Source organism: Panulirus ornatus, chromosome 22, assembly GCF_036320965.1.
Source record: "Panulirus ornatus isolate Po-2019 chromosome 22, ASM3632096v1, whole genome shotgun sequence".
Classification (NCBI taxonomy): domain Eukaryota; kingdom Metazoa; phylum Arthropoda; class Malacostraca; order Decapoda; family Palinuridae; genus Panulirus; species Panulirus ornatus.
In genome coordinates this window covers 7,166,103-7,187,560 of record NC_092245.1, presented here as the reverse complement: position 1 = coordinate 7,187,560, position 21,458 = coordinate 7,166,103, and the positions used below count along the sequence as shown (strand labels likewise).

Sequence of the window (21,458 nt, the reverse complement as noted above, 5' to 3'; positions counted from 1 at the left end):
CATTACTTTACTTTTACTTGCATTCACCTTCAATTGCCCATGCTTACATACATCATAAAAGACCCTTAAAACCTTTTGCAACTCCTCTCACTCTCAGCAAACAACACAGTATTAACCACAAACAGGTTTGTCACTAGCAACCATACCTCACCACCACACTCCATCTATGCACACCCTTTCTCAAGGTTTGCTTTCACCTCTCATCACTCTATCCATATATATGTTAAAAAGCCATGGTGACATCACAGCCCTGCCTCACACCCACTTGTATACCAAAACTTTTGCTCAATTCTCCATCCACTCACTACACCACTGTAACTATCCTTCCCAGAACCCTGGTGATAGTACCTCCATGGTTGGTGTTCGCCTGCCTCCCACTATTACTATGGATAGCAGCCACAATGGCTATAACCTCCATATCCAAGATGGGACCCCTTCTGTCTGTTTTGTTTCAATAATGTGGCAAACTGACAGCTGAATGGTTTTGCTCAAGTGACTGAGTTTACTGCTGATAACTGATAGTAAATCACCAGAAATGAGTTCTTAGATAATTTGACTGAAAAAAAATCCCACATGACACCACCTTTAGTGTGCACTAAATCAAAACAACAGTGATGACATCTGATCTTCATCTAATCATCTTCCTTGGTCAGAAAGTTCAACTGAACTATTTGAAGGAATTTTGGAGGAAATTTTGAATGTGCAAATATCAGCATGGGACAAGTAATCCTTTATGTACATTTCTTGCATTAACTAAACTTAAGATCTCCCATTCAACAGAGCTTTCAGTGCATCCCTAATTTTTCTCCTTTGTATGGCTCTAATTTCAACTTTAGCTTTTCCACAGCCACGCTTACAAAAGTTTCCTACTTCATGCATGACTCTCACCCTCCTGCATGTTCAAGCCCTGAGCACTCAAAGTATTTTGCACTCCAATCTTTAGTCTCTACTGTGGTCTACCCCTACTCCTTGACTCCTCCACTTCTGACACTTAAAGCCTCTCTGTCACCCTCTACTCATTCCCTCAACATATCTAAACCATTTCAATGCACCCTCTTCAGCTCTCTCAACTATGCTTTTCTATTACATCACTTTTCTTTCATCCTATTATATAATCAAATCCTTCACACTACATACTGTCCTTAAAGATTTCATTTCCAATACACCCACCCTCCTTTGTACATTTTCATGGACAACCTTTGCCTTGCATTCATACACCATTGCTGGGACTACTACACCTTCAAACATACCTATTTTCACCACCCTAGCCAGTGACTTCTCTTTCCAAAAATTTGCCAATACCCCCAAAACATTTGCCCCCTCACCTACTCCAAGGTATTTGAAACATACCATTTCCTCTAGGTTTTCTCCATTCAAACTCAACCCCAACTCATCTGTTTCTCTACAATGCTAAAAGTACAAATCTTGCTTTTATTTATATTTACTCTTAATTTCCTCCTTTCAAACACTCTCCTAAACTCATACACCAACTTCTGCACTTTTTCACTCAAATCTGCCATCAGCGCTGTGTTTTCAGAAAACAACTGATTCACTTCTCAGGTTTTCTCATCCCCTACTAATTGCATCCTGCCCCTCTCTCCAAGACTCTTGCATTTACCTCCCTCACCACCCCATCCATAAACAAATTTAAGAGCTATGTTGATATCACACACCCCTGCCACAGACCAACCTTCACCTGGAACCACTCACCCTCTTCTCAACCTAATCACACACATGCTAATCACACACATGCCTACACTCTTCATAAGCACTCCTTACGGCTTCTAGCAGCTTTCTTCTCACACCATACATTCATAAGACCTTTCACTAGGTATCTCTTTAAACTGTTATCATATGCTTTCTTCTGATCCATAAATGACACAAGTCCTTGTTTCTCTAATAATTTCTTACGCATATTCTTTAAAGCATAAATCTGATCCTGAAACTACATTCTTACTCTAATGCTCTATACATGACACCACCCTCTTGATCACCACTCTCCCATACAACTTGTCAGGTACATTCAACACACTTATAACTCTGTAGTTTAAGCACCCACCTTTGTCCCCCTTGCCTTTATACAATGGGACTATACAAGCATTTTGCCAATCCTCAGGCCTCTCCAAGATTCATACATACAATGAAAATACCAGACAACCCATCCTCTTCATTAGAATTTCAACAGCAAAACCCACAATCACTCCACCTGCCCTGCCACATTTCATCCCATGAAAGGCTTTCATGACCTAAGCCAGATACCAATTCATCGGCCAGCCCCGATGGGAGGATGAACAGCTGGGTTGAATTCAGACCAACTGCCATGATCAGGATTCAAGCCTATGCAGGACTGACCCCAGGCAGCAAATGAATGCATCACAGTCAGCAGAACTAACCACTTCATCACAAAGGTCCATCATTGGGATAGTCTTATAATAATAAAAGGGATAGGACTCGCACTCAACTTCTTTGATCACAAGCCAAATGCTGTTAGAAACAGTGTGTTAAAAGCAGAGAATGACTTTCCAACATGAATCTTGGTTAGAGATTAGTTTGATCAATCATAATCATGAAAAATCTAATCCTTACTTCTGGGGCATCTAAGTATATTGGTTCAATCCCAGGCAGCCTATGAAAACACAACTGTCAGCATAACTAACTGCTACATTACGAAGGTCCATTATTGGAATTTTGTCCTATAATCCCAAAGGGAAAAGGACTCTCAACTTTCTCGCTCATATGCCAAATGATGTTTGAAACAAAGTGTGGTAAAAGCTTTTTTTCTTTCTTTCAAACTATTCGCCATTTCCCGCGTTAGCGAGGTAGCGTTAAGAACAGAGGACTGGGCCTTGGAGGGAATATCCTCACCTGGCCCCCTTCTCTGTTCCTTGTTTTGGAAAATTAAAAAAGAAACGAGAGGGGAAGATTTCCAGCTCCCCGCTCCCTCCCCTTCTAGTCGCCTTCTACGACACGCAGGGAATATGTGGGAAGTATTCTTTCTCCCCTATCCCCAGGGATAAAAGCAAATAATGATTTACCAACACAAATCTCAGTTAGAGAGTACCATAAGTTAATCATAAAAAATCAAATACTTACCTTAGGAATATTTTGCTCCTTAATATATTTTGCAAGAACAGTGCCATACTTCTTGCCATTGTCAGTAAGATCAGCATCACCACCTATTCTTCCTAATTTGTTGTGGGAGCTTTCACCATGCTGAGAAAATACCAAAGAGAAAATTCTTTTTTTGAAAGACAATATGTCACCCAAACTTCTAAATTCATAGATTTCATCAACACAGTTCCTGACACATTTCTAGTCACTGAAAAATAATCAAAAGAGTATTATCACATAAAAAGATAAAATCTATTATCATATACCTGCATTTTTTTTTTTTTGAAACTCCTTTAGAGTGAGAAGTTCCTTGATGAGACTGTACACCCTTTCATCAAAAGATATGATATAGTCTTACTGTTGGTGACCTTTCACTTACGGTGTAACCACAAGCAAAATGAGTCCAGAAATGCCTCTAAACTACATAAAGCAGAACTACTTTGAGTAAGAATTACCTGAACTGCATTGGTTTCAGGGAAAGCTATAACACTTCTGTGAGACAGTAGTCTCCCACTGAAACAAGAGATGGATGGATGGATGGATTGTGTGTTCCTGTACTGTTGAAGAGAATCTGATACTGCAACACACAAAAGGCTGGTAAAGAAACTGGACTTCTGGGCAAATATAAGATAGAGACATCTTGATGAGTATGAACGAAGGATACCAGTCAGAGAAATCTTTTTGAAATGGACTTGGTCACCAATGGTGTATAATAGAGCTTGATCTTGGGACTCCTGCTACTCATGATCTATGAACATGACTTTCTAGAGGGACTAGACTCAAATATGTCTGCAGTATATACTAGGATCATGAGAGAAGTAAGGAATAACAAGGATTACTAGGATCATGAGAAAAGTAAGGAATAACAAGGAGTACATCATCTTGTTAACACACACAAACTGCTAGGATCATGAGAGAAGTAAGGAATAACAAGGAATGCATCATCTTGTTAATATACTTACACACACTCCACTCTAAAGTTTGGTTTGACACATGGTTGGTGAAATTCACCTGAATGCAGGCAAAATAATGAAGATGAGACACAGTTACAAAATGCCTTGATACGAATATAATCATGCAGGAGACAAGCTTCAGGAGTCTGTATAGGAGAAGAATCTAGTTGACATTGTATCTAATCTTTCACAAGAATTATAAAAGGAGAAACACTGTTTGCTGCCAATCACTAAGACTGCATTGAAGTATATGGATAAAGGAACTCAGATAGTCACAACTACTTTTTCATACTCATTTGCCACTTTCCCCGGAAGTGAGGTAGCTCCAGGAACAGAGAAAGATTACACCTCAACTGCTTATATCCAATCCCTAACTGTGAAACCACAGCCTCCTATTCACAACCAAGCCCAATGACCTTTCCATGGTTTTCTCTTGCTGCTTCATATACCACAGTTTAGTCAAGTGAAAACACATGTAAGTACACCATATTGATGCAATTCACTTTATCCTATGCACATCTTTCACTCTATGGGATTTTCAAGCCTTAAACACTCAAAACCATATTCACTCCATTCTTCCATCTCCACTTTGGTCTCCTCCTTCTCCATGTCCTCTCCACTTCTGACACAAACATCCTCTTTGTTAACCTCTCCTCACTCATTCTCTCCATAGGTACAAACCATTTCAGTACACCCTCTTCAGCTCTCTCAACCATACTCTTCGTATCACCACACATCACTCTTACCCTATCACTTCTTACTTAATCAACCCTCCTCTCACCAAATATTGACCTAAAACACTCTATTTCAAACTTATTAACCACCTTCCATACATTCTCATCTATAGTCCATACCTTGCATCCATATAACATTGTCTAGACTTCTATTTCAAACATACCTATCTTCACCCTCCCAGTCAGTGACCTCTCTTTTCACACATTCCTGAATACTCCCAGGACCTTCAACACCTCACCCACCATATGATTCACCTTATCTTTCATGATTCCATTTGCTGCCATGACCACTCCCAGGTATCTAAACCACTTTACTTCCACCAAGTTTGCTCCAATCAAACTCACACCACAACAAACCTGTGTCTTTGGGCTGATAAACCAAATAACCATGCTTTTATTCACATTCACTCTCAGCTTGTTTCTTTCAAATCTCTCCCAAACTCAGACACCAACTTTAGCAGTTTCTCACTTGAGTCTACAGCTGTGACATCAGCAAAGAACTGATTTACTTCCCAACCCCCCTATCCCACCCTAAACAGACTGCATATCTGCCCCTCTTCTTCTTTCCAAGTCCCTTACTTACCTCCCTCTCAACCCCATTCATAAACAAATTAAACAAGTTTAGTGACATCCCACATCACTGCCACAGACCCATTTTCACCTGGAACTACTCATCCTCCTCTGTAGCTACTCATACACATGTCTTACTCTCTTAATATAAACTCCTTACTGCTTCTAATAGCTTTCCTCCCACACCATAAATTTGTAAAACCTTCTACAAAGCATCTCTATCAACCCAATCATATGGCTTCAAGAATTTTAGAGGATGTGAAAAATCAGGTACTTTCTCTACATGTGGTTAACACTTAGAGAAACAGAAGATTTACATGGCATTTATGGATCTGGAAAAAGCATATGACAGGGTTGATAGACATGGTTTGTGGAAAAGAGTAGAAGTATGTACCACAGGGTATAGAGTAGGGTGAGTGGGTGCAGGTGAAGGTGGGTCTGTGGCAGGGTTGTGTGATGTCATCAAAGCTGTCTTATCTTTTTATGGATGGGGTGGTAAGGGAGGTGTATGCAAGAGTCTCTGAAAGAGGAGACAGTATGCAGTCTCCTGGGATGGTATGGGATTGGGAGGTAAGTCAGTTGCTGTTTGCTGGAGGTAAATTTGCTGGTGGTAAATTTGAGTAAAGACTGCAAAAACTAGTTTCTGGGTTTGAGAAAGCATGTAAAAGGAGAATGTTGAGAATAAATGTAAATAAAAGAAAAGGTTATTGCGTTTAGCAGTAAAAAAGAGAGGTTATTTGAAGCGTAAATTTGAATCTCGAGAACATGGAGTAAGTGAAGGGTTTTAGATACCTGGGAGTAGATATGGGGGTGAATGGAACCATGGGAGCTGAAGTGAGCCAAAGGGTGGGTGGGGGGGACAAAGTTCATGGGTGAATTGAGGAATGTGTGGAAAGAGAGGTCACTGTCTTCAAGGGCACAGATGGGTATGTTTGATGGTATAGTAGTTCCATCAGTGTTATATGGATATGAGGCATGGGTCTTAAACAAAATTGTACAGTATAGGGTGAGTATAATTACCTATTTGTACTGTATGGGGAGAGAGTTTTACACTAATGGGGCCTCATCTCTTGAATATTCTTTACAATTATACATATTAAATTTATGTAAGGTGTCTACTATATTCAACACATCCTCAGTCATTCTGTTCAATTCATCCTCCACTTATATACTATAAAAGTACCTTACATCCTTCTTCAGTTTATCGTTGAATTTCATGATATGGCTTCTGGTTGCTCTGTCCCTACATCTGCCTTAAAAACTTAAAGGTTGTGATCAGATTACCCCACACTCTTCTCTCTTCCAGGGTGGGTGGGCATATCTAAAGCTTTTCACCTTTTTCCAATCGCTTGGTTCTCTTAATTCTGGGACCATCTTTATTGCCCTCGTCTGGAACTTTTCTATCAGCTCTTTGTGCTTCTTTAGATGTGGTGAACAAAACTGAAAGGCATATTCTAGTTTTGGCCTTCTGCAAGATATGAACAGCTTGCTAAATATTTCCTTTCTCATGTGCTTGAAAGCTATCCTGATATTTGCCAGAAGACAGTTTGTCTCCTTTACTATTTTCCTAATATGGAGCTCTGGAGACAGGTTAGGAACAATGTCAACTTTCAAGTCCTCTTCACAGACAGAATTCTGAAGCTTATATCTTGGTACACAATAGGTCCTTCTTTCACTTTGTCTCATCCTCAATGCTTTACATTTGATCGGATTAAATTTCAACCTGTTAGCCAATGCAATTTTCCACACTTTTCACTTCCCTTATATCTTTTGCATCATCTATCAATATACTTAGTTAAGAGTTCATACCCTCAGGTACACAGATCAAGGAGAGTAGTAAAGGCCCCAAAACAGAACCCCGTGGAGCTCCACTGGTGACCTTAACCCATTTAAAGGGGACTTCTGTAACATCTGTCCTTTGTTCTCTTCCTCTAAGATAATCTTCTGGCCTTCAAAGGAGTCTCCCCCTTATTTCTGCCTGATATTCAATTTTCTTCATCAGCCTCCCATGCGGTACAGTGTAAAATGCTTTCTGGCAGTCCAGAAAAGAACAAACTACCAAGCCTTCATTTTTGTCGAGGACAGAGCTCACTCTCCCACAGAAGTCAAAGAGGTTTGTTACACATAACCTCCTTTCCCTAAAGCCAAGTTGCCTCTCACTTAGGTAATTTCTCCTCCATAGAAAGTCATCTATTTGCTTTCTTATAATCTTTTCCAGTACTTTACACACCATGCCAAAAGGGAGACTGGTATGTAGTTTGCAGTTCTCAGTCTTCTTTCTTATAGATGGATATGATGTATGCCCTTCCCTTCTTCAGTGGGACTTTTATGTTTCTCTAGCAACATCTTAAGCAGTATTTAAAGAGGTCCTGTTAAATGCATTTGCATACATCTTCTTCATATATGGAGAAATTTCATCAGGATCATGAGATCTGTTTGGATTAAGACAGTTTAGTCTTCTGTAAATTTCTTTTTTGATGTTGAAGGCTCCAGTCACAGACAAAAGTACACATCAAGGCCGGGCCTTAATTGAAATATAGAGAAAATTACGAAACAGAAAAAGAAAAGACAAGGAAAGTGTTTACAAATTTTGGATGAAGTGAAAGACCTGTCTTTTGGAATGAGCCGGATCATAGTTATTGAGGAAAAGGTAGAGTTCCAAAGCTTTGACGTGTAGGGAAAGAAAGGTATCAAAATAGCCGACCCTTAAGTTGCTGATGACCACACAATAACCATGTGATGCAGCATCTTGCTGGGTACTGCTTAGTCTAGCTAGTGGTGGGGGCATACAAGCAGCCAACTCTCAGGAGCAAAAGTGAACCAAAATTGCAGCATAGGGCAAGGAGATCAAGTTTGGAAGTTAGCCTGGGATATTTCATAAGTCAGATTCCTTTTGACTCAACTCTGTCAAGTAAGCATACAAAGATAGAATCACCCCACATGTGGGAGCAGGACTCCGGACAAGGACTAATCAATCCCTTGTATAAGTGGAGGAACTGTTCAGAGGAGAAGTTTTGACATGCAAACAGGACACCCAATATCTTAAGAGGCAGACTCAGCTACTCCTGTAATGTGGGGTTTCTAAAGAGTGGATGTTACGGTAATACCAAGTATGTTCATTGAGTTATGAGGGGGAATTACAGAACCATCAAAGGAAAGACAAGACTTGTGAAGAGTTTTTGATAGAGATTTGTAGAAACTGGGTCTTGGAGGCATTAACTATAAAAAGACTTTGCCTATCCCACTGAGATAACCTGTCTGAGTTTATTGAGGAAGCTGTGTCAAGATGAGATGCAAAATGAGTGAGAGAAGAGGGAGCAAACTGAAGGATGTGGATGAATGCAGAGTTAAGCTGTCAGAGTGCAATGGATTATTTGTAAAGGAGAGGAAACCATTGAATATAAGGAGAAAAAGTGTAGGGGAGGGAACAGAACCATGAAGGACACCACTGTTGATGGAGAAAAGGGGGTAGGCTAATCCATCAATGATGAAAGAGACAGATCAACCAGAGAAGAAGCTAGATATGAAGAAGCAAAGTGAGGGAAGGAAACAAAAAGAGGGGAGCTTAGAGATGAGACTCTGATGCTACACACTGTTAAAAGCCTTAGATATGTCATGGGCAACTACATATGACTCCCCAAAATCTAGATATCTCAATGTTTTCTAAAGTCTCCTCCCCATCCTATATCATTAGTGACAAGGATATACAAGTTGTACCTCTATAATCCAGCGCTCCATGGTCCAACATGTTTTGAATCTGCCGCTGTTAGTTTGTGGATCTGCCACCAGGAAGACATTGTTGGGAGCACTATGGTGCCAATATCTCTTTACAATGCAGCTGAGCTAATCAAGAGTCCTGTTAATTTCTTATATTCAGTTCTATGCTGAAAATGAAAGCCAAAAATGTTTAAAGTTTTGGAAAACTTTGAAAAATGCCAAGAGTACAGAATTACTGTGCACTTGTAAAGTGGCTTAAGCTCCAACATAATGAACGTGTATGCATTTCTGGGGAGAAGCTTATCAAGCATGCCAAGGTTTTTCATAGAGAACTAAAGCTAGACAATGACTGTGAATATCTGCATGGATGGTTACACAAATGTAAGAGCAGATGAGGAATTTCAGCACATAGCGTGTACGGAGAGAAGCATAGTACTGACATGGAAGCATGTAGTGTAAGGTTGTATTAAAAGAACTGATAAAAACTCCAATTCTCTCTCAAACAACCAACAGCATTATGTACAGGGCAAGAGTGTGAGAGCTGGCTGCCTGGATGGTACTGACGCAATGCGGGCTGGCTGTTCTGAAGTTAACATTAAAACAACAATAGTAACAAGAGTTGATCAAAGCCAACTACCAATTAGTGGAAGAGGAAAAATTAGCCCCAGAACAAGTATATAATGATAATGAATCTGCCCTGCATTGGCACTGTATGCCATGAAAAACCCTTGCCCAAGATACTGAAGAGTCTCCATCTGGGGATACCTCTGATGTAAACCACTGTAATAATAAAGACCTTGTTTGAAAGATTCAATGGTAGGGAATATGTTTATATGAGGGATTCCCTTAGGGGTCACTTTCTGTTTTCTGGCATTTTCTGTGGTCCAGCACTGGCCAGGTCCCAAGGTAGCCGGATGAAAGAGGTTCAACCTGCAGTGACTTCCACATGAAAACACTTTTGTATGTGTAATTCAAATCTTTATATATCCTTTTATCATTCTCAACTGTTTTTCCCTCTGAACCCCTTAATATGATTATTTGCTATTTAACTGGCAATCTACTTCTGACTAATTTATGCAAAAAAGTTTTGGATTTTCACGTGTCTTGTCCACAAAATTTGTTTCAAAATTTTTGATCCACCTTTCTTATCCTGTTCTACTTGTTCCTTGATCTCTTATATCTTGCATAGGCTGGCTGGTTGGAGTTTCAACTATATCTTCACCACAGCACATCTCGAAGCTCCCAAGCTTTTGGATATCTTTGATTAAACCATTCTTCCCTCCTCCTTAATTTTTCCTCTGTATTTGAGGCTAAAAGTACACATGTTCCTACTGCAATGTAAATTTCACATAACCTTTCATCACAATACGCTTGTTCCTAAACTCCTTATTCCAAAAAATGCTACAACAGAAATTATGAAGTTCTGTATAGTTTCTAAGATTACATCTCCTCAAGTTCTGTCTCATCTCTGCTGTTTTAATTTCCTCATTTTCCATATAATCAAACTTAAGCATTACGTGATCATTTTTTCCAAGTGGTGTATCATATATGATATTCTTATCATCCATGCTAGTTTGTGTGAAGAAAAGATCTCGTAATGTGGGTGAATCAGACTTTCTCATCCTAGTATGTATGATATTTTTATCTTCCATGCTAGTCTATGTGAAGAAAAGATCTAGTAATTAGGGTGAATCAGTCCCTCTCATCATTTGTGTTCACTAACAGGCTGGTATAGGAGGTTTCCTGTGCACACTCTAGAAAACTGTCTCCATGACTCCCTGTCACCATGAGAATCCAGATCCCACCAGTCTATCTCCTTATAAATGATATCTACCTTTATCAATACTTTGCCTTCTCTGGGAAGTGCATGTTTCACAGTTTCACATAACACCCTGATTATTCTTTCATTGATGTCACTGTAAATCTGTTCTGGTTTGTTAAAATTCTTTGGAAGATCATTTGTTATCAACATCAATATGCACTTCTTTTCTAAAGTTACACTTCCCATTATGTATTGTCTAGATAAGCCATCTGCTACTGTTTCCTCAAACTTAAAGTTATCTCTCATTAGGAAAGCCAAAACCTCCTCTTCTTTTGTCTTCCCTTTCCTTCCTTACTATCATGACTCTCCTGAACAAAAGAGGTGAAATAGCATCTCATCTGTGAGTTTTGTTTCCATAATTCCATCAACATCAGAAGCATTTCCCTTATGTGATCCTCAAATTCCAGGTTTATAACATGCTCTACTATTCCATCACCATTTGTATACAATAGTTTCAGTCTACCATTATCATTACGTCTTAATATTTCTTACTACTCTAAAGCACCGGTGTGTCTGTCTGTCTGTCTGCCTCTCTCTCTCTCTCTCTCTCTCTCCCCCCTCCTCTTGCCTCATTTTGCATCATCTGTTTTTGTCTTCTGACTGTCTCCTGCGCTTTTTGTCTCTTTCCTTGCTCTCTCACACTGAATTCCACCTTGTTTATGAGTTTCTTGGACTTTCTCAGTATCTCCTGGCTAGATGACTCCAAATTAAAAGTAACCATTATTGATTGTCCCTTCATATCTTGATTTTAACTACCAATCCTATATTTTTCATTTATCAAAGAGACTGCATCTGGTAACTCTAATACATCTATTAATCCTTTATCATACCATTCTCCTTTTGTTTCCCTTTTCCTCTTTATTTGGTTATGTTTTTCATCTATTCCAAAGTAAAATAATCAAAGATCTACATCTGCCCGAGCTCCTGGTTAACTAATCTTTCTAATTAACATGCCATTCACATGCTGCTATGTCCATCAGTTTTGGTTCAACAACTTCTACGTCCCCGGCTTTATAAATTCTGATGCTAGTTCTGACTCTAGCAGGGCATATCACTCTATCTAAAGCTTCACTTAGAGCCCTGGGCACCTCAGTTTCAGTGTTCCTGAGTTGAAAATGAAATGTGTGAGGACAATAGGTGGTATAAGGAAAGTTGATCACATAAATGATAGGGTATAGTGAGGCATGGCAGTAGGAGCAGTATGAGAGCTGCAAAGGGCTTGATGAAATGGTTTGGACATATGGAGTGGATGGATGAGGAATGGATGGCAAAGATAATATACCTTCAGATGTGGAGGGAGCAAAAAAAAAAGGGACAAAGGGACAACCATGGAGGTGGTGGAAGGATGGAGTGAGAGTTGCTTTGAAAACTCAAGATCCTAAACATGAAGAAAGTGGCATGCAAGGGGGATAGACCATATTGAAGAAATGTGGCTTACAGGGGATGATGTGCTGTCAATGGGCTGAACCAGGGCATGTAAATGGTCAGGAGAAACTACAGAAAGGTCTCAGGGGCCTCACTGTGGATGGTGTTTCTGGTTTCAGTGCATTAGATGTAACAGTTGGTTAATGGATGAGAGCATATGAGGTCCTATCTTTGCTGCTACTAGCACTATCTCACTGGCATGGAAAATAGTGAACATGTATAAGAAAAAATATGAATAACTTCTGTAAAGATATCACATACATATATGCAAAAGGAAGGACTTTGGTAATGGCATCAATATCTACACAAACTGTAATTCCTCCCTCTTTCATGCCCTGAGGGGAACTGAACATGTTATGAACTGTGAGGGAAATTCAGCACTCATATGCCCCATCTTTCATACCCCTAACTAGAACATAGCCTTGGAATTGTAGCCAGAAATTTCAATTCTTATATATATGGGTGGAAAAGTTACATGGTAGTGTATGGAGAGAGAGAGAGAGAGAGAGAGAGAGAGAGAGAGAGAGAGAGAGAGAGAGAGAGAGAGAGAGAGAGAGAGAGAGAGAGAGAGAGAGAGAGAGAGAGCATGTTGAAGGATGCAAAAACTAACTATATATATATATATTTTTTTTTTTTTGCTTTGTCGCTGTCTCCCGCGTTTGCGAGGTAGCGCAAGGAAACAGACGAAAGAAATGGCCCAACCCACCCCCATACACATGCCTTGATTCAATCCACTGACAGCACGTCAACCCCGGTATACCACATCGCTCCAATTCACTCTATTCTTTGCCCTCCTTTCACCCTCCTGCATGTTCAGGCCCCGATCACACAAAATCTTTTTCACTCCATCTTTCCACCTCCATTTTGGTCTCCCTCTTCTCCTCGTTCCCTCCACCTCCGACACATATATCCTCTTGGTCAATATTTCCTCACTCATTCTCTCCATGTGACCAAACCATTTCAAAACACCCTCTTCTGCTCTCTCAACCACGCTCTTTTTATTTCCACACATCTCTCTTACCCTTACTGTTACTTACTCGATCAAACCACCTCACACCACACATTGTCCTCAAACATCTCATTTCCAGCACATCCATCCTCCTGCGCACAACTCTATCCGTAGTCCGCGCCTCGCAACCATACAACATTGTTGGAACCACTATTCCTTCAAACATACCCATTTATATATATATATATATATATATATATATATATATATATATATATAATCCCTGGGGATAGGGGATGAAGAATACTTCCCACGTATTCCCTGCGTGTTGTAGAAGGCGACTAAAAGGGGAGGGAGCGGGAGGCTGGAAATCCTCCCCTCTCATTTATTTTTTCTTTTTTTTAATTTTCCAAAGGAAGGAACAGAGGGGGGCAGGTGAGGATATTCCACAAAGGCCCAGTCCTCTGTTCTTAACGCTACCTCGCTAATGCGGGAAATGGTGGATAGTTTAAAAGAATAAGAAAACGAATATATATATATATATATATATATATATTCATTATATTTTTATTTTGCTTTGTCGTTGTCTCCCCCATTTGCAAGGTAGCGCAAGGAAACAGAAGAAAGAAATGGCCCAACCCACCCCCATACACATGTATATACACACACGTCCACACACGCAAACCTACACACCCATACATCTCAATGTACACATATATATACACACACGGACACATACATATATACCCATGCACACAATTCACACTGCCTGCCTTTATTCATTCCCATCGCCACCTCGCCACACATGGAATACCATCCCCCTCCCCCTCATGTGTGTGAGGTAGCGCTAGGAAAAGATAACAAAGGCCCCATTCGTTCACACTCAGTCTCCAGCTGTCATGCAATAATGCCCGAAACCACAGCTCCCTTTCCACATCCAGGCCCCACACAACTTTCCATGGTTTACCCCAGACGCTTCATATGCCCTGATTCAATCCAATGACAGCACGTCAACCCCGGTATACCACATCGATCCAATTCACTCTATTCCTTGACCGCCTTTCACCCTCGTGCATGTTCAGGCCCCGATCACTCAAAATCTTTTTCACTCCATCTTTCCACCTCCAATTTGGTCTCCCACTTCTCCTTATTCCCTCCACCTCTGACACATATATCCTCTTGGTCAATCTTTCCTCACTCATTCTCTCCATGTGCCCAAACCATTTCAAAACACCCTCTTCTGCTCTCTCAACCACACTCTTTTTATTTCCACACATCTCTCTTACCCTTACATTACTTACTCGATCAAACCACCTCACACTACACATTGTCCTCAAACATCTCATTTCCAGCACATCCACCCTCCTGCGCACAACTCTATCCATAGCCCACGCCTCGCAACCATACAACATTGTTGGAACCACTATTCCTTCAAACATACCCAATTTTGCTTTCCGAGATAATGTTCTCGACTTCCACACATTCTTCAATGCTCCCAGGATTTTCGCCCCCTCCCCCACCCTATGATTCACTTCCGCTTTAATGGTTCCATCCGCTGCCAGATCCACTCCCAGATATCTAAAACACTTTACTTCCTCCAGTTTTTCTCCATTCAAACTTACCTCCCAATTGACTTGACCCTTAACCCAGACTGTACCTAATAACCTTGCTCTTATTCACATTCCCTCTTAACTTTCTTCTTTCACACACTTTACCAAACTCAGTCACCAGCTTCTGCAGTTTCTCACATGAATCAGCCACCAGCGCTGTATCATCAGCGAACAACAACTGACTCACTTCCCAAGCTCTCTCATCCACAACAGACTTCATACCTGCCTCTCTCTCCAAAACTCTTGCATTCACCTCCCTAACAACCCGATTCATAAACAAATCAAACAACCATGGAGATATCACACACCCCTGCCGCAAACCTACATTCACTGAGATCCAATCACTTTCCTCTCTTCCTACACGTACACATGCCTTACATCCTCGATTTAAACTTTTCAATGCTTCTAACAACTTGCCTCCCACACCATATATTCTTAATACCTTCCACAGAGCATCTCTATTAACTCTATCATATGCCTTCTCCAGATCCATAAATGCTACATACAAATCCATTTGCTTTTCTAAGCATTTCTCACATACATTCTTCAAAGCAAACACCTGATCCACACATTCTCTACCTCTCTCTCTCTCTCTCTCTCTCTCTATATATATATATATATATATATATATATATATATTTTTATTATACTTTGTCGCTGTCTCCCGCGTTTGCGAGGTAGCAAACATGTATATACACGTCCACACAAGCAAATATACATACCTACACAGCTTTCCATGGTTTACCCCAGACGCTTCACATGCCCTGATTCAATCCACTGACAGCACGTCAACCCCGGTATACCACATTGATCCAATTCACTCTATTCCTTGCCCTCCTTTCACCCTCCTTCATGTTCAGGCCCCGATCACACAATATTTTTAACTCCATCTTTCCACCTCCAATTTGGTCTCCCACTTCTCCTTGTTCCCTCCACCTAAGACACATATATCCTCTTGGTCAATCTTTCCTCACTCATTCTCTCCATGTGCCAAAACCATTTCAAAACACCCTCTTCTGCTCTCTCAACCACGCTCTTTTTATTTCCACACATCTCCCTTACCCTTACGTTACTTACTCGATCAAACCACCTCACACCACACATTGTCCTCAAACATCTCATTTCCAGCACATCCATCCTCCTGTGCACAACTCTATCCATAGTCTATGCCTCGCAACCATACAAAATGTATATCTTGCTTTTTAAACCAGGTATTCCCAATCATCAGTCCTTTTTCAGCACATAAATCTACAAGCTCTTCACCATTTCCATTTACAACACTGAACACCCCATGTATACCAATTATTCCCTCAACTGCCACATTACTCACCTTTGCATTCAAATCACCCATCACTATAACCCGGTCTCGTGCACCAAAACCACTAACACACTCATTCAGCTGCTCCCAAAACACTTGCCTCTCATGATCTTTCTTCTCATGCCCAGGTGCATATGCACCAATAATCACCCACCTCTCTCCATCAACTTTCAGTTTTACCCATATTAATTGAGAATTTACTTTCTTACATTCTATCACATACTCCCACAACTCCTGTTTCAGGAGTATTGCTACTCCTTCCCTTGCTCTTGTCCTCTCACTAACCCCTGACTTTACTCCCCAGACATTCCCAAACCACTCTTCCCCTTTACCCTTGAGCTTCGTTTCACTCAGAGCCAAAACATCCAGGTTCCTTTCCTCAAACATACTACCTATCTCTCCTTTTTTCACATCTTGGTTACATCCACACACATTTAGGCACCCCACTCTGAGCCTTCGAGGAGGATGAGCACTCCCCGCGTGACTCCTTCTTCTGTTTCCCATTTTAGATATTTAATACAAGGAGGGGAGGATTTCTGGCCCCCCACTCCCGTCCCCTCTAGTCACTTTCTACGACACGCGAGGAATACGTGGGAAGTATTCTTTCACCCCTATCCCCAGGGATAATATACATATATAAATACATATACACATACACACACATACACATACATACGCACATATACACACACACACACATACATATATATACATATGAAAAATGTAAGAAACAATTTAGAAAACTGAAACTTCTAGCTTGAAATGAATGAAAAAATGAATGTCACAATATATGTATATATATATATATATATATATATATATATATATATATTTTTTTTTGTTTTGTCGCTGTCTCCCACGTTTGCGAGGTAGCGCAAGGAAACAGACGAAAGAAATGGCCCAACCCACCCCCATACACATGTATATACATACGTCCACACACGCAAATGTACATACCTACACAGACGCAAACATGTATATACACGTAGCAAACATGTATATACACGTCCACACAAGCAAATATACATACCTACACAGCTTTCCATGGTTTACCCCAGACGCTTCACATGCCCTGATTCAATCCACTGACAGCACGTCAACCCCGGTATACCACATCGATCCAATTTACTCTTTTCCTTGCCCTCCTTTCACCCTCCTGCATGTTCAGGCCCTGATCACACAAAATCTTTTTCACTCCATCTTTCCACCTCCAATTTGGTCTCCCACTTCTCCTCGTTCCCTCCACCTCCGACACATATATCCTCTTGGTCAATCTTTCCTCACTCATTCTCTCCATGTGCCCAAACCATTTCAAAACACCCTCTTCTGCTCTCTCAACCACGCTCTTTTTATTTCCACACATCTCTCTTACCCTTACGTTACTTACTTGATCAAACCACCTCACACCACACATTGTCTTCAAACATCTCATTTCCAGCACATCCACCCTCCTGCGCACAACTCTATCCATAGCCCACGCCTCGCAACCATACAACATTGTTGGAACCACTATTCCTTCAAACATACCCATTTTTGCTTTCCGAGATAATGTTCTCGACTTCCACACATTCTTCAAGGCTCCCAGGATTTTCGCCCCCTTCCCTACCCTATGATCCACTTCTGCTTCCATGGTTCCATCCGCTGCCAGATCCACTCCCAGATATCTAAAACACTTTACTTCCTCCAGTTTTTCTCCATATATATATATATATATTATACTTTTTTTTATTATACTTTGTCGCTGTCTCCCACGTTTGCGAGGTAGCGCAAGGAAACAGACGAAAGAAATGGCCCAACCCCCCCCATACACATGTATATACATACGTCCACACAAGCAAATATACATACCTACACAGCTTTCCATGGTTTACCCCAGACGCTTCACATGCCTTGATTCAATCCACTGACAGCACGTCAACCCCGGTATACCACATCGCTCCAATTCACTCCATTCCTTGCCCTCCTTTCACGCTCCTGCATGTTCAGGCCCCGATCACACAAAATCTTTTTCACTCCATCTTTCCACCTCCAATTTGGTCTCCCACTTCTCCTCGTTCCCTCCACCTCCGACACATATATCCTCTTGGTCAATCTTTCCTCACTCATTCTCTCCATGTGCCCAAACCACTTCAAAACACCCTCTTCTGCTCTCTCAACCACGCTCTTTTTATTTCCACACATCTCTCTTACCCTTACGTTACTCACTCGATCAAACCACCTCACACCACACATTGTCCTCAAACATCTCATTTCCAGCACATCCATCCTCCTGCGCACAACTCTATCCATAGCCCACGCCTCGCAACCATACAACATTGTTGGAACCACTATTCCTTCAAACATACCCATTTTTGCTTTCTGAGATAATGTTCTCGACTTCCACACATTCTTCAAGGCCCCCAGAATTTTCGCCCCCTCCCCCACCCTATGATCCACTTCCGCTTCCATGGTTCCATCCGCTGCCAGATCCACTCCCAGATATCTAAAACACTTCACTTCCTCCAGTTTTTCTCCATTCAAACTCACCTCCCAATTGACTTGACCCTCAACCCTACTGTACCTAATAACCTTGCTCTTATTCACATTTACTCTTAACTTTCTTCTTCCACACACTTTACCAAACTCAGTCACCAGCTTCTGCAGTTTCTCACATGAATCAGCCACCAGCGCTGTATCATCAGCGAACAACAACTGACTCACTTCCCAAGCTCTCTCATCCCCAACAGACTTCATACTTGCCCCTCTTTCCAAAACTCTTGCATTTACCTCCCTAACAACCCCATCCATAAACAAATTAAACAACCATGGAGACATCACACACCCCTGCCGCAAACCTACATTCACTGAGAACCAATCACTTTCCTCTCTTCCTACACGTACACATGCCTTACATCCTCAATAAAAACTTTTCACTGCTTCTAACAACTTTCCTCCCACACCATATATTCTTAATACCTTCCACAGAGCATCTCTATCAACTCTATCATATGCCTTCTGATCATTATCTTGTGGAGGCTAAGGTGAAGATTTGTATGGGTTTTCAGAAAAGAAGAGTGAATGTTGGGGTGAAGAGGGTGGTGAGAGTAAGTGAGCTTGAGAAGGAGACCTGTGTGAGGAAGTACCAGGAGAGACTGAGTACAGAATGGAAAAAGGTGAGAACAATGGAAGTAAGGGGAGTGGGGGAGGAATGGGATGTATTTAGGGAATCAGTGATGGATTGCGCAAAAGATGCTTGTGGCATGAGAAGAGTGGGAGGTGGGTTGATTAGAAAGGGTAGTGAGTGGTGGGATGAAGAAGTAAGAGTATTAGTGAAAGAGAAGAGAGAGGCATTTGGACGATTTTTGCAGGGAAAAAATGAAATTGAGTGGGAGATGTATAAAAGAAAGAGACAGGAGGTCAAGAGAAAGGTGCAAGAGGTGAAAAAAAGGGCAAATGAGAGTTGGGGTGAGAGAGTATCATTAAATTTTAGGGAGAATAAAAAGATGTTCTGGAAGGAGGTAAATAAAGTGCGTAAGACAAAGGAGCAAATGGGAACTTCAGTGAAGGGCGCAAATGGGGAGGTGATAACAAGTAGTGGTGATGTGAGAAGGAGATGGAGTGAGTATTTTGAAGGTTTGTTGAATGTGTTTGATGATAGAGTGGCAGATATAGGGTGTTTTGGTCGAGGTGGTGTGCAAAGTGAGAGGGTTAGGGAAAATGATTTGGTAAACAGAGAAGAGGTAGTGAAAGCTTTGTGGAAGATGAAAGCTGGCAAGGCAGCAGGTTTGGATGGTATTGCAGTGGAATTTATTAAAAAAGGGGGTGACTGTATTGTTGACTGGTTGGTAAGGTTATTTAATGTATGTATGACTCATGGTGAGGTGCCTGAGGATTGGCGGAATGCGTGCATAATGCCATTGTACAAAGGCAAAGGGGATAAGAGTGAGTGCTCAAATTACAGAGGTATAAGTTTGTTGAGTATTCCTGGTAAATTATATGGGAGGGTATTGATTGAGAGGGTGAAGACATGTACAGATCATCAGATTGGGGAAGAGCAGTGTGGTTTCAGAAGTGGTAGAGGATGTGTGGATCAGGTGTTTGCTTTGAAGACTGTATGTGAGAAATACTTAGAAAAGCAAATGGATTTGTATGTAGCATTTATGGATCTGGAGAAGGCATATGATAGAGTTGATAGAGATGCTCTGTGGAAGGTATTAAGAATATATGGTGTGGGAGGAAAGTTGTTAGAAGCAGTGAAAAGTTTTTATCGAGGATGTAAGGCATGTGTACGTGTAGGAAGAGAGGAAAGTGATTGGTTCTCAGTGAATGTAGGTTTGCGGCAGGGGTGTGTGATGTCTCCATGGTTGTTTAATTTGTTTATGGATGGGGTTGTTAGGGAGGTAAATGCAAGAGTTTTGGAAAGAGGGGCAAGTATGAAGTCTGTTGGGGATGAGAGAGCTTGGGAAGTGAGTCAGTTGTTGTTCGCTGATGATACAGCGCTGGTGGCTGATTCATGTGAGAAACTGCAGAAGCTGGTGACTGAGTTTGGTAAAGTGTGTGGAAGAAGAAAGTTAAGAGTAAATGTGAATAAGAGCAAGGTTATTAGGTACAGTAGGGTTGAGGGTCAAGTCAATTGGGAGGTGAGTTTGAATGGAGAAAAACTGGAGGAAGTGAAGTGTTTTAGATATCTGGGAGTGGATCTGGCAGCAGGATGGAACCATGGACGCGGAAGTCGATCATAGGGTGGGGGAGGGGGCGAAAATTCTGGGAGCCTTGAAGAATGTGTGGAAGTCGAGAACATTATCTCGGAAAGCAAAAATGGGTATGTTTGAAGGAATAGTGGTTCCAACAATGTTGTATGGTTGCGAGGCATGGGCTATGGATAGAGTTGTGCGCAGGAGGATGGATGTGCTGGAAATGAGATGTTTGAGGACAATGTGTGGTGTGAGGTGGTTTGATCGAGTGAGTAACGTAAGGGTAAGAGAGATGTGTGGAAATAAAAAGAGCGTGGTTGAGAGAGCAGAAGAGGGTGTTTTGAAGTGGTTTGGGCACATGGAGAGAATGAGTGAGGAAAGATTGACCAAGAGGATATATGTGTCGGAGGTGGAGGGAACGAGGAGAAGAGGGAGACCAAATTGGAGGTGGAAAGATGGAGTGAAAAAGATTTTGTGTGATCGGGGCCTGAACATGCAGGAGGGTGAAAGGAGGGCAAGGAATAGAGTGAATTGGAGCGATGTGGTATACCTGGGTTGACGTGCTGTCAGTGGATT

At 41.2% G+C, this 21,458-nt stretch overlaps 1 protein-coding gene across 8 annotated transcripts in view; it reads right to left on the bottom strand.

Moving 5' to 3' along the window:
- The window catches only part of LOC139756517 (6-phosphofructo-2-kinase/fructose-2,6-bisphosphatase-like), a 444,091-nt gene that overhangs the window by 108,365 nt on the left and 314,268 nt on the right, over positions 1-21,458 (bottom strand). For all 8 annotated transcript variants that reach the window (XM_071675982.1, XM_071675987.1, XM_071675988.1 and 5 more), the window contains one exon: positions 3,094-3,213. In XM_071675982.1, coding sequence (XP_071532083.1) covers positions 3,094-3,213 — 120 coding nt within the window. The remainder of the gene's footprint in view (positions 1-3,093; positions 3,214-21,458) is intronic.